Source organism: Vanessa cardui, chromosome 8 (assembly GCF_905220365.1).
Source record: "Vanessa cardui chromosome 8, ilVanCard2.1, whole genome shotgun sequence".
Classification (NCBI taxonomy): Eukaryota; Metazoa; Arthropoda; class Insecta; order Lepidoptera; family Nymphalidae; genus Vanessa; species Vanessa cardui.
In genome coordinates this window covers 3,419,326-3,433,348 of record NC_061130.1, presented here as the reverse complement: position 1 = coordinate 3,433,348, position 14,023 = coordinate 3,419,326, and the positions used below count along the sequence as shown (strand labels likewise).

Here is a 14,023-nt window from a genome sequence, read left to right as displayed (position 1 = left end):
AACTTTCTCACGAGGGAAATGAAAAATCAAATCATACACTAAATAAATTTACCAATATTATCACTATTATTGAAGTTTTCTGACGTTTCGAAACTTAAAAAAAAAGTACATTTTAAATCACATTTGAACCTAGATAATAAATCGTTTGGAATTAACAATTCACTCTATTCAAATTTTCTTAAGATTACTAAATACAAACTCTAGACGAAATTAAAAGAAAAAAAAAAAAATCACAAGAAGTAGGGCTTCACTATAATTACAAACCGTCGACTAGTTACATATAGTTAAATACATATAAAATATGAGCGTGTGTTAACCTCGACCTACACGTAGGAGCAATGAACTGAATGTTCATTCGATTTATCACCAAGTCGCTACTGTAGTATTAAAGAATCGCCCGCGGAGTAATACGGCATTGGGAGCGCTAGTGATGCGCATTTTGGGGGCACATTTATCGATAATACATATCTCAAAGGTAATTTATTCTAATTAGCAGTTTCATTTATAATGGAATATGTTTTCGATATTTAAGACCGATAACAAAATAAAATGTTATTATTTTTTCAGAATAAATACTATTATTGAATGATTTTCTGGTTTTAATTTATTTTTTTAAATCACAATCTCAACCTTTTTTATCGTATATTATAGTTAACACACGTTAGATGTCGCATCGGCAAATTCAATAAAACCGATTACTGCCGATTTATACAACCAATAGTAATAAAATAGCTCCCTATCGCGCCATTCGACGCTATTCGTTGCTATAGATTCTCGCGTCAGTTTAACCCGAGAAAACAGCATGTAAATCGACGTGTCAAATTGACGAATATATTAGGTCATATGATATTACAAGTTATTACGTTTGGGTAAAGATCATTTTCACATAAGAAATAAACATTGATAATTTTGGATAGCGTACTTAATTCGGATGTGATCGGTTTTACGAATTTTGCCGAAGCGACATCTAAGCTTTGTTACGAACGTGGAGCATGAATGACGTATAAAGTGACAGAGTACGTCCTATCTTGCGTCCTTCTCTATCGTATTACCACCGAGAACGAATCTTTAATACCATAATAGTCTTACAATAACCTACCTACAAGTACTCACCGATATGTCAACGAAAGCTTAACATTTGAAGGCTAAGTGAAAGAAATTCGCTAGTTATAATCCTATTAACTGCGGAAATATACTATTACGCAGTATAACCTATAGAAAAACATATCATGTGAAACTACATAATATATACACAATTTAAAAATTAAAACATTTAGTTTTCGTGTAACATGAGTGAAGTAAATTTGATTTAAGTTTTTTTTTTCGTTTTATAAGTATGAAATAATTTCCAGGTACGATATCACAAATTAAATTATCAGTTCATTTAATATATATTTATATGTTAGACTGTAAAGTGATCACGAGACTCGTCCTCTCCAAAAAATAATATATAACGATGTATAACAGTTCTTTCTTGCAAACAACTTTATCTTATGTTATATTTTTAACAATATATTTAATTAATGTACAGAATTATGTGTTATATCAATAAAAGGCACTTATTAGGTTTATGGATCATATCCAAATATGTTGATAAAAATATTGTTCGACATATTGCAGGCTCTATTCGTTGAACTATAGAAATGGCATCTGTCCAAACGGAAGTATTATGAATGTACAAAATATATATTATTCAAAATTTCAAGTAACAAAAGTATAAACACAGCATTTTTAAGCATGCCACTTCTAGTATCTATTTCGTTCGAGGCATAGAGCTTCAATACACAGGAATCAACTTACCCAAATAAATCATTAAAATAACGAAATTATACAATCGTCAGAACATCCTGTGAGCCTTAAACTATTGAATATTCTGTTTTAGTGATTACAAATTGCAACTATTTACCTAACCGATGTTATTCACTAATAATTTTTAATTTTGGACCGAAAGTACATCTATCTACTTCTTCATCGAAACGTTACGACCTAATAACTACGTTAATAATACTCGATGAATGGAAATTTATTACATATCGTTTTACGACAACGCGTTCAACGTCGAAACGAGTTTTGTGAGAATGTGTGAAGGTGCACTACTATTGAAACAGACTGCAATCAGACTTGTATACGGCGCAGGTATACAACTATTGAACCCGCATTCAATTTAGACTGCCCTTTGACTACGTGGTACCTAGCAACCGAACCAATCGTAATGGGCCTCTGGGCCGCCTCGCCCAAAGCCTCACTTCGGTCCACCAGAAACGCGTTCAATAGAATACAGTTAATAATGTATTTATTATTGGTGTGTATACTGAACAATATATAAACGTACTAAAACATATTATTTACAATATATGTATTTGCTATCGCGGTACAATATAAATCGTAGGGTAATGTTTTTTACGCTCGGGGATACATGATTTCGTTGCCGATTCAAATATACAAAAATATGAAATAAAACGACTGAACGACGGCGAGGAGGCCGCTCGACGCCGCCAGGAACGAAAGTCCCGTCGGGCGGCGCCGTCAGGGCAGGCGCCAAATATACAAAAATATGAAGTAAACGAACGACTGAACGACGGCGAGGAGGCCGCTTGACGCCGCCAGGTATGAAAGCCCCGACGCGGGACGAGGGCGGCGCCGTCAGGGCAGGCGCGGCAGGTGCGCCAGGCGGCAGTTCTCGATGTACAGGTCCTTGACGAGCAGGTCGGCGGCCGCCAGACGCGCGTGCAGCCGCTGCGCCGCGCGCTCGGCGCGGGCCGCGCGCGCCCGCAGCGCGCCCGACTCGCGCGCGCCCGCCGCCGCGCCCGCCCGCCAGCGCGCGCACGTCTGCAACGCACACACACACACACAGTAATGAGAACCCTTCTTGATGTCATAGAAAAGGCCAAATTGCGCGAAGCGCGCGTACGTCTGCAACGCAACACACATAGCCAATGAGAACCCTTCTTGATGTCATAGAAAAGGTAAAATTGCGCGAAGCGCGCGCACGTCTGCAACGCACACACACATAGCCAATGAGAACCCTTCTTGATGTCATAGAAAAGGTCAAAATGCGCGAAGCGCGCGCACGTCTGCAACGCACACACACAGCCAATGAGAACCCTTCTTGATGTCATAGATAAAGTCCAATTGGACATTTGTCATTATCACGAAAACATCAACCTTGACTATACACAGTTTACAATTATTTATTTATTTATGTACCAACAGAGTATACAGAAAATTATATAAATAAAAAATGTGTACAAAGGGATAACTTATCTGTAACAAGAGATCTCTTCCAGAAAGCCTGAATCTAGTGGAGATTTGTAATACATACTTATGGTGTGGGTAAAATATCAATTAGTCATTATTTTAGTCTCAGCCGGGATTCGCGGACTGGTATGAGTGGAGAAACAGAACCTATAATTCTTTAGCTTAGTTTAAGATTTAGAGCATGATGTAGGTATAGGGGGAGAGGCAGGTAGCCTTACGTACCGCGACGTCGTGCGAGTCCGCGCAGTGCAGGACAAGCGGGCGCTCGGGCGGCGTCTCGCGGGTGCGTCTCTCGCCGCGACTGGCGCCGTCGGCCGGCGGTTGTCGTCGCTCCAGCTCCTCTACTTTTGCCTTCAATCGCTTTATTTCTTCCGCCTGGAAAAAATGAATCATAAATCAAATCAAAATAAACTTTATTCAAGTAGGCTTTTATAAGCACTTTTGAATCGTCATTTTACAATTAAATGAAGCGACCACCGGTTCGGAAAGTAGATTCTACCGAGAAGAACCGGCAAGAAACTCAGTAGTTACTCTTTTTTAACATTTAAAAAATACAACGTCATGTTAATTAAATACAATTATTTCAATTAATGTTTGGAATGTAATGCTTGGAAGTCAACAGGTATTAACTCCACGCTTTTTTATCATCTATAAAATCTTGTATCGAATAATATGCTTTTTCTACCAATGTATTTTTTACAAACGATTTGAATTTACTAAACGGCAAAATTAAAAATTTCTGCGGAATTTTATTATAGAAACGGATACCTTGCCCCAAGAAGGATTTATTGACTTCGGAGTCGGAAACTTGGCGTTATAAGCTTATCCTTACTCCTAGTGCACATACAATGATTATCACTGATTTTATCAAAATGATCAATGTTACTGTGAATATACATAATATTGTTGTAAATATATTGCGACGCAACAGTGAGTATTCCCACTTTGTTAAAAACATCCCGAAGAGAGTCAAATAATCATAGTCATAAAACCAATCAATCATCCCTGAGGAGGTGATGACTTCGCAAGGACTCGAGATAACTCTGAAAATATCCTGTACGTGTTAGTTTTTGACCGATGGTGATAATTGTCTTTAAAAGGCAAATTGGCGTTTTAAATTTGACCTCGGCAAAGTTGTACCTTGTTAGTGACTTCGTAATTTTAAAAGGCAAATTGGCGTTTTAAATTTGACCTCGACAAAATTGTACCTTGTTAGTGACTTCGGCCTCTTTCTCGCTCCTATACTTGGCGAACTCTTCCTCGAGGTCCGTGAACTGGAGCTCAAGACTGCACTTCTCGTCGATGGTGGGCAGGCCGTGGGGAGCGACGGGCGCGAACTGGCGCTCGTAGTCCGCGATCTTGCTGACGAGGTCGGCGAGGCGCTCGTCGCCGGCGCGCTGCTCCTCAGCGAACGCCTCTCGCTCGTCCTCCAGCTTGCAAGTCCAGTAATCCTCGCACTTGTCGTACTCTACTTTCATCTGTTCCAAGCTCGATTCCAATTCCCTGTAAATATACACATTCGTTATTGTTACAACAACAACAACAACAACAGCCTGTAAACTCCCACTGCTGGGCTAAAGGCCTCCTCTCCCTTTGAGGAGAAGGTTTGGAACATATTCCACCACGCTGTTCCAATGCGGGTTGGTGGAATACACATGTGGCAGAATTTCTATGAAATTTGTCACATGCAGGTTTCCTCACGATGTTTTCCTTCACCGCTGAGCACGAGATGAATTATAAAGACAAATTAAGCACATGAATCAGCGGTGCTTGCCTGGGTTTGAACCCGCAATCATCGGTTAAGATGCACGCGTTCTAACCACTGGGCCATCTCGACTCTTTTCAACGTTATTGTTATGGGCATCTGTATTAGGGTTGTTGAGGAAGTAATTATGAGGAGGAGGAGGAGGAAGAGGAATTTTCACTCGCAAATTTAGAGGATGCGGACGAGGAAGCGGTAGAAAAAGCGGATGAGGATTTTTTCCACCATAGAAGACTGTATTCGTGCATATTGATTAGTTTTTCTTTAATGTCGTTTTAATTTAATAGTAACTTTAGTATCACGCAACTATCTTCTATTGGTAAACCTTCATTCTCATCGTCACTATTTGGTTGAGAGGCTACCATTTCGGCTAACATTGAATCTACAATCTTACCCGTGGAAGCGGTGGTTGTGGGGCAGGATGTGTCTACTACAGCTCCAGATTCGTCATAAATTCCTCTTAAATTTTGAGGAGGCGATAGCGGAAGAGGATTTTTAATTTTTTTTTTATGAGGATACGGTATCGGTTGACGAACCCAAAATATTGCGGAACTGTCGCATTATGAGGAAGCGGAAGAGGAATCCTCAGCAACCCTAATCTGTATATAAATCAACCGATAGATTAAAAATAATTTATAATATAAGATGGGATTATTACTTTATCACAGTGGATGAGTTCTGCTTTTCGGCCTCATATTTTTGTTTGATGTCTAGCAGATCTTTTTTTAGTAATTCTATCTCTTCGGCATTATTTACATTGGACTCGGTCTGTAAGGCAACATCGGTTTTGACGCAGACGTTCGCTCTTGTCATGTCTTCACTCTGTTCCTGCATAAGTCTTTGCATAGTTGAGATTGTTTCACTCACAGCTCTACACATGCGACAACTGCCTCGAACGCTCGTCGGGAAGTTCTCAATACTTTTAAATAGTACTTTAAGTTTCGCAAATATCTCTCTGGAGTCTGATTTCCTTTCATTCGGAATCAACGACAGATCACATTCCTGCAAAGATGACCATCGGTGATCAAAACATAATTTTATACAAAAGCAATTAATATGACGCTATCAATGATGTTCTAGTAAACAGATATGTCATTAACGCGCAAAAAGTGAAGACTAGAAAACGTCCTAATTGGGACGTTTGCCTTTAATCATTTTCATCATAATTATGCCAGTAATACGTTATAATACATCACAATTATGTAGTAATACGTTTTGCGTAATTAAAACATCTAGTTATCCCTTTTACTTATTGTTTTTATCAAGCTATCCTTTTTACTTGTAACGGTAAAAATAAACAGTCCCCGTTTCGGCACACTTTTCACTGTTGTTTAGTATGGGTATAACATATATGTTTATTAGAATATCATTGGACGCTATTTTTAAAATATGTCGAATAAAAACCTCGTGTTTAGCCGGTAAGTTCATGGCAACCTCGTCGCGCCATGAGGGCGCTGTGTGCGCGTCGACGGCCGCGCTCCTAGAGCTGACTTCGAGCGCGGAACAAAGCTCGTCGTTGCGATCCCGCAGCCGTTGGTTTTCGCAGCGGAGTTCGTGTAGCCGCGCGTTCAACTCACGGGCGGCTTCACGCTCTCTCTCTGCCAGTCTTTCCCCTCGTTCTTCAGCTTCGCGTGCCATTTCTTGTGCCTTGACCTGTTCGCGTTCAGCTTGCATTGCTCGGACCTCAGCTGCCCTTAGACGCTCCTGAACGATAAGATGTAGAATTTCTAAACTATTCAAGTATAGTATCGTTCAATAATAAAAAAAAAAATCTTATCTAAATATTTCAAATAAAAACCGAAAAACCTTATATAAACATTGGGTAGCTTACTCTACAGGAGCTGATTTAAAATATTCGATAATATATTTATAAAAATACTTATTTATATGTATGTTTATAAATATAGTATTCATCAGTAAATCTAACATCTTCTCTAAAATACTAAAGTTTCCAACTAATATAATCACTGATATTTTTTTATATATGTATTTTGCTTCTTACCTGGACTTCATCAATACGTTCGCGAAGACATGATATTTCAGTTCGCATCTTTGCTTCTGTCTCTGCACGACGATTTGCCTCTTCCTCGAGGGCTGCATGAGCTGCTGCAGCCCGTTCTCTCTCAGCGGCGGTCTCAGCAGCCGCAACACGAACTGCCTCAGCGTGTCGTGCTTCAACCTGCCGTAGACTTGATTTCAGTTCAGCTTCTATCCGTGCGTGATTCTCATCAACATCTTGAGCCAACATTCTTGCTCGTCCATTAGCTTCAGCAAGATCGTCACGAAGTTTATCACGTTCAGCACGGGCAACGTCCAAGAGTCTCCAAGCTGAATCCAAACGCATACGCGTAAGTGCATGTGCAGCAAGGAGCAGCAAAGAACGAGCATCAGTTGCTGCGTCAGCAGGTACGGCTAATGCGCGTAGTTCCTCGTCTAGAACTCGTTCCAGTTCGATAGGGCGAAGCGCAGCGGTTGCAAAACCTAATTCGATAAGCAAACGTTTCGGTCTCTCAACTCCAGCACGTTCCCAGGCCTCAACGACTGTGTCACTTGAAACTACATCAGTTTTAAAAGTTGAACTCTCGTTCGCTGTCAATCCGTCGAGCGAAGCTGCGATTGAGGTAGTAAGAGAAGAATTAAGTTGATCGAAAAATTCTCCCACAGTAAGCTCCTCAGCTGCTGATGCTTCAAATATACGGTCAACAAGACAACGATCAACACCATGCATGTGCAGCCCGCGACAAAGCGCAAGTGCCCGATCACGATTTACTCGTCGGTCGTGGTCTAAATCTGCACTATCATCATCAACAGCGGAGTCATCACGACTCTCCATCGCAGAGGCGCTGCGTTTGCACCTCATACGCTGTCGTGATCTTGCACAATCAAGCCTCGACTCCGATGCAACACGATGGCGCGGAGATTCCTCTGAAGCTGTACGTTGAGGACGTGACCGACGTCCGTACTTTTTAGAACCAAACACAAATTTGGGTGCTACTTCTCTGCCAGAAGAATCGTCGTCGCTATGCGGCGATAGAGAGGCATTGGGCTGTACGACGCTGTTACACTCTTTACTCTTGGAATGTTCAGGATGCGATACAGTTTCACTGCCAAGCACGGAGAGAAGTCCGTTGCGGAATTGTGCAAACGTGACGCGGTCGCTCTGCCTTTCGAAAAGCGTATCGACGAGGGCTGCACCGCGGTCTTCTAGCTGCAACGTGTCACAAAGCTGAAGCACTGATGATCTGTCTAAGGCTTCCTCGTTATCTACGTCGAAGGTTTTAAACACAGTGTACAGCTGTTCTTCGTAGGGATTCATGGACATGCTAGCCATATCTCGAAATACTTTTCTTAAGATATAAACCATTTAAAGCTCATTATACCGAATATTTACGTACAAGCGATCACATGTTGCAATTTAATAAAAAAAATCTACAAACGACATGATTTAGTATGAAACCGTAATTGTCAAATAAAAAATATTTAAGTCAAAGTGACAGTTCTTGGATAATGTATGCATTTAAAGAGATCGTTCAGTACTAAATAAAACTAATTATTACAAAATTAAATTAAATAATAATCAATCAAAAATATGTATCTAAAAATTATTTAAATATTTACGCCTTCATTTTTTTATAACGCTAAATAATAATTATAAAAATTATATCATTAAATTAATGTATCCAATCATTAAAAGTGTAATTATGGTATGTATGTAATATTTAATAAATATTTTTATACCTATAATTATTTAACAAAAAACTCATAAAAATATACAAATAATGAAAGTCAATATGATAAAGATTATATTGGCTTAACTTTCACAGAAAAGATATTATTTTATTAAAAGTTATAATAATTTGTTGTAATATTTGTAACAACATCTTTGTGAATATTGTATAAAATTACATACATACTAAGTAACAGCAGACATTTTATTGTTTTTATTAATGACTATGTATCAAATAATAAATTGAAATAATGATATATTTTGAAATAATATGTTTTAGATTATTTAAAAACGATTGAGGCAATGTGCCAAATTAACTGAGACCAAAAATTTATTAAATCTGATATTTCTTATAGACTCTTGGTCTTGACTGGAACGGAATATAAAATGACTGTATAATTGTGACCTTGTACTTGTTTACTTTAATTATTCGCTTTTGACGTTGATGTTAGATCTATTGTTTAGATTTTCTTAGCGTATAAACAAGTGATTTGTGTAAATATTTACATAGCACATACTATTTAATACAATCTGTTAGTAAACAACCATTATTTTTATGAAGGAAAGTTAATATACTGTGTTTGTTTTTGTGTTATCTAAAACCGTGTAAGGATATATGAAGAGTTAAACGGAACTAACTAACTGCGTTATGGTTTTTAAAAAGGTCAAGACGGGAAAATATGTTGTTCCCATACAGACAGACGTTCCTGCGAACACGATCGGGCGGACAGCTAAAAGTGAGAAATGCAACAAGATTGCTCTGTGGCTGATTTCGATATTGGGATTATTTTTTTCCATATTACTGGTTAGTGTTTTAAGTGCCCAGACATTATTAGTCAAACATGTACTGTTTTGGAGGATCGAAAACAGAAGTAGCTCAATTTACGAAAATGATGGTAATGTAGTCTCATGCTACTATAACACACCAAACCCAAGAAATGATAGCCAGCTAACACCATCCAATATTCATCCTCATCTGTGCACACATATAAATATAGCGTTTGCACAGATAAGAAACAACCAAATTTATCTTGAAGACTCCCAACTAGATGTTATACCGGATATTGTCAAATTGAAAACTTACAATCCTAACTTAAAAGTACTTCTGTCAGTGGGTGGTGCTGGTAATAATGATGGTTTCTCTAAAATGGTTGTCAACCATGCTTCTCGGAAAGTTTTTATAAAATCCATCAAATATATGTTGAGAAATTATTCACTAGATGGCATTGATTTAGATTGGGAATTTCCAGCAGTGAAGGTATATCAAAACAGTTTAAGAAAAAGGGAACGACAACACTTTTCACAGCTACTAAGGGAAATCAGGACAGAGTACATCAGAGAGAAAAGAAACTATTTGCTTACAGTCGCTGTGGCAGCTCCTCAGATCATTGTGGACGCAGCTTATGATGTAGATCAAATAAACATGTATGTAGACTATGCAAACATAATGACATATGACTTTCACACATACACAAAGTTTACTCCTTTCACGGGTCTCAACTCCCCACTTTATGCTAGACCAGAGGAGCAGCTGTATTTTGCAACACTCAATATTAACTACACCGTACAAATGTACAAAGACAAGGGATTGGATCCAAGAAAAATCGTTGTCGGAATACCTACTTATGGCCACACATTTGCATTAGTAAATGCAAATAATGCTAAGGTTGGCAGCCCTGCTTCAGGCTTTGGTACACTTGGAAATTTAGGATTTGTGAACTACCCTGACATATGTATGTTTTTAAGTAAATTTAATGATACTATTATAAAACAAGATCTTGATGCTAAGGTACCGTTTTTATATAAAGAATCAGAATGGGTATCTTATGAGAACGCTGATAGCGTTGTGGCCAAAGCAAAATATATCACCGAAAACAAACTGAGAGGTGCCATGATATACTCATTAAATGCTGATGATTATGATGGAACATGTGATAAGTTATCGGGGAGTGTAAAGTTTCCCCTCTCCACTACTGTTAGAAATACTCTTAATCAAAACCCAACGTCGGAGATGAATTGATGATGATTTGTAATAGTGAATTAATCATGATATTTACCTTTTTCTTTCGAGCCACATAAGTAATTTTATACATTGTGCAAGATTTCATGATAGCAAAAATCACCGAGACAGTTCGAAGTGTAGGGCACTCTTGATGACGGTCATCGCGTCGCGGGCGTCGACAGCGCCCACGCGCTTCGGGCTCTCGCGGCCGCGGCGACGCGAGTCGGAGCTCTGCGCTCTAAGGCTCACCCGCACCGAACCGCATACGGCACGCATTCCGTACTTTTACAACTAGAAAAAAATATATGAAACCGCTTCAATGCCCGCAAGTGGGGATTTCCACTCGACCGAACGCATATCCAAGTGGTAATGTCTGCCAAGTCGAGTACGTTGGTTTAATTAGCTAATTATAAAATACACTATTGACAGTTATTCCACTTGAAACGGTAATAAAACGTTAACAAAGATCATCACTCACAAACCATATGTTTATTATATATTTTTATCACTCGTCGAGTTAAATAATGCATTGTTTTAGAAAATTTCATAAAAACAAGTAACTTGCGAATACATTCACTGAAAAAACCTTACTAAAATATATTTACGAAGTTTATAAATTATATATAGTTCTGCCAATTCAGAGCGGAAAGGAAATAATTTGCGAATTCAAAATCGTATAGTCGTATAGTCCCCGTATAGCTGAGCCTTCTAAACAAGAGTTTAATTTTAACTAATGTTATTGTTATTAAAAGTAGATTAAAAAAATACAGACGAATTGATAACCTCCTCCTTTTTGAAGTCGGTTTATTAAACTGGGTACCACCAGAATTTTTGGGATTGAGTGTTTTCGTTTAGATTTAATATTCATTTTATGTTTTAATTGTTTTAGATTTTATTCAATAAACATTTACAAATATATGTATGTAAAAATTGTATTTAGTAGGTATGTTGAAAGTGGATAGAACAAACGGTTCTTAACCGAAAAATGTGAAGTTAAAATCGGAAACTCTAGTTTTCATGCCTAATTTATGTTTTTAATAATTGATCTCGTATTTGGCAATGAAGGAACCACCGTAACACTGAAATACATATATACGTTTTCCCGCATTGGAGCGGCGTGATGGAATGAGCTCTAAAACTTGAAACAAGAAAAATAAGACGTTCAACGTAGTGGGACGTCTACGGGCTGTTACTGTACTTTGTTTTTACTTGGGTGCATTGTATTATATAAGACAAAATTTCGTAACAGTTTATATTGAATTTGTTTTAAGAGCCGTTTCATTGTGACTGGCTGTGAATTTATTTTTAATTTAAGCAAGAGTTACTGTATAGATATTTTTATTTGAATAAATTATTGTTTATTACTATAATTACTTTCTTTTTTTGATATATCTGTACCAAAAAGTTTCTTTTAAATAAATAATTTGTGATACTACGTAAAAAGTTCTTTTAACAGGTCCTAGACAGCTGGCGTTTTTTTTTTATTTGATATAACAAGCAGGACGTTGATAGATAGGTTTTATTAACACAGCAATAAGTGTATACATATATGTGTGTCAACAGATTAAGCAAATAATTATGCAAATAAAACGTTATGACTACATTTCGAATGTGGGCAGTTGACATTGAATATTTAACATTGACCACAGCATAGTCTGTGGGAAGAATAGACGAATTATTTATTCAAAAAATCTACAGCAGCATTTGATTGAGTAGATTTACCTATAGCGGCTATAACGTATAATAATTCGATTAATGCATATTATTGAAGCGTCGTCTCAAAAAAGATAAGAACTAGATATGATTGGACGAAGATTTATATAAGTAATTTAAATGACCAACCCATTATTGTAATACTTTTCTTAAATAGGTAATTTGCTTTTTATTTCTTACATAACAAAATATTGTGTGTAAGGTCGATACAAAAACTACATATTGGTGAACATAGAATAGCTTCAAATGTCTCCGTAATACCTTCAGCATCATAATCCTTTTATATCGAATTTAATTACTTAAATAATATTATTAACTTGGTTAAACGATACAATCTAAGTAAAGGTATGGCGCTTTCATCACTTAAAATAAAAATTTACTTATAATGTATCTACTAGAGATATATGAGTTCGATAACAGAATTGCACAACTTTTTTTTATTTCATAATACATATGGCCCAGTGGTTATAAGGTGAGCGAGCTTTTTAACATATGACTACGGGATTGAAACCCACGCAAGCATCGCTCATTTTCATGTGCTTAATTTGTGTTTATATTTCAGATCTCGATCGACGATTAAGATGTCATCATGGTGAGCAGCAAGCAGTGGTGTAGCTAGGTGAGGGAGGACCACTCACCCTCTCTCTCTCTTTTACATCCTTCTTTAATTAATAATTACTCTTTAAAATTAAAGATACCAAATAAGAAATCTTGCGCGCCTGGTCGTGATTTTCTAGCTTTAGAACCTTAACCCTTTATCGGGCAGAAAGAAAAAATCCGTTTCTCATGGCTTAAGTATATGTTCTTGGGATCTGACGTTGACATTCGATATGTGAAACCTGTATATGTACATATATACCAGTAAAATTATTCTGTATTTATCTAAGGTTATTTTAAGTAGCCATTTTAAAATATGGGGTATTTAGCTAGATTAGGCGAGTGGGAAAATAGTTCCCTGTGCCCGATTAAGGGTTAAGGTTTAATTTAGAGGGCCCCCTGAACTCCGGGGCCCTGGTGCACTGCTTCACCAGGCCCTAAGATAACTACGCCACTGGGAATAAGCACTAAACTTTTTCCGAAAAAGAGAGGCCTCAGCCAATCTTTGAGACATATACTTCTTTTTTAGCTTTTTCTATCTTGGGTAAAATACAATAAAACATTATTTAAAAATAGGAAGCTCTTTAATATGGCACTACCTTACAGTACCTACCTACGTAATATCTAAATAAGTATGCGAAATACAATGATATTCATTGAAGGCATCGCTGGCTATGAGCAGATCTAAACGAAATTATTTAAAATTGATCAATTAATTATAAAAAATATAATTTTGAAAGACAAAATTTTATTCAGGCTACTAATAAAAATAACAAACTAAAATCCATAATACGGACAAACATAAAATTAATTGTTCGAAAAAAGAATTGTATTATTTGATTCAAAATGAAGAAGTAGAACCTTTTCTTTCTCTTTCTAATATTACCAGTTAGAGGCTACTATTCATTTATCAATATTATAAAAAAAAATTATACATTTTACAAAATAACTTACATAGTATTGA

General features: G+C 37.2%; 2 protein-coding genes across 3 annotated transcripts; one reads left to right on the top strand and one right to left on the bottom strand.

Annotated features, from left to right (window-relative positions):
• Positions 1-3,232: 3,232 nt before the first annotated feature.
• On the bottom strand, positions 3,233-11,425 carry LOC124531674 (blastoderm-specific protein 25D). Of its 2 annotated transcripts, XM_047106166.1 has the most exons (6): positions 10,805-11,425; positions 7,023-8,228; positions 6,425-6,724; positions 5,679-6,022; positions 4,467-4,761; positions 3,233-3,633 (listed from the first exon to the last, which is right to left on the bottom strand). In XM_047106166.1, the coding sequence occupies exons 1-6, from the start codon at positions 10,853-10,855 to the stop codon at positions 3,433-3,435; spliced, it is 2,397 nt and encodes a 798-aa protein (XP_046962122.1). In that variant the 5' UTR covers positions 10,856-11,425; the 3' UTR covers positions 3,233-3,432. The 2 variants fall into 2 exon arrangements, with proteins under 2 accessions (XP_046962122.1, XP_046962121.1); XM_047106165.1 differs by lacking the exon at positions 10,805-11,425 and having other exon boundaries at positions 3,234-3,633; positions 7,023-8,512.
• Positions 9,103-12,119, top strand: LOC124531675 (chitinase-3-like protein 1). Its single transcript, XM_047106168.1, has one exon. The coding sequence runs from the start codon at positions 9,397-9,399 to the stop codon at positions 10,765-10,767; it is 1,371 nt and encodes a 456-aa protein (XP_046962124.1). The 5' UTR covers positions 9,103-9,396; the 3' UTR covers positions 10,768-12,119.
• The last annotated feature ends 1,904 nt before the right edge of the window (positions 12,120-14,023 follow it).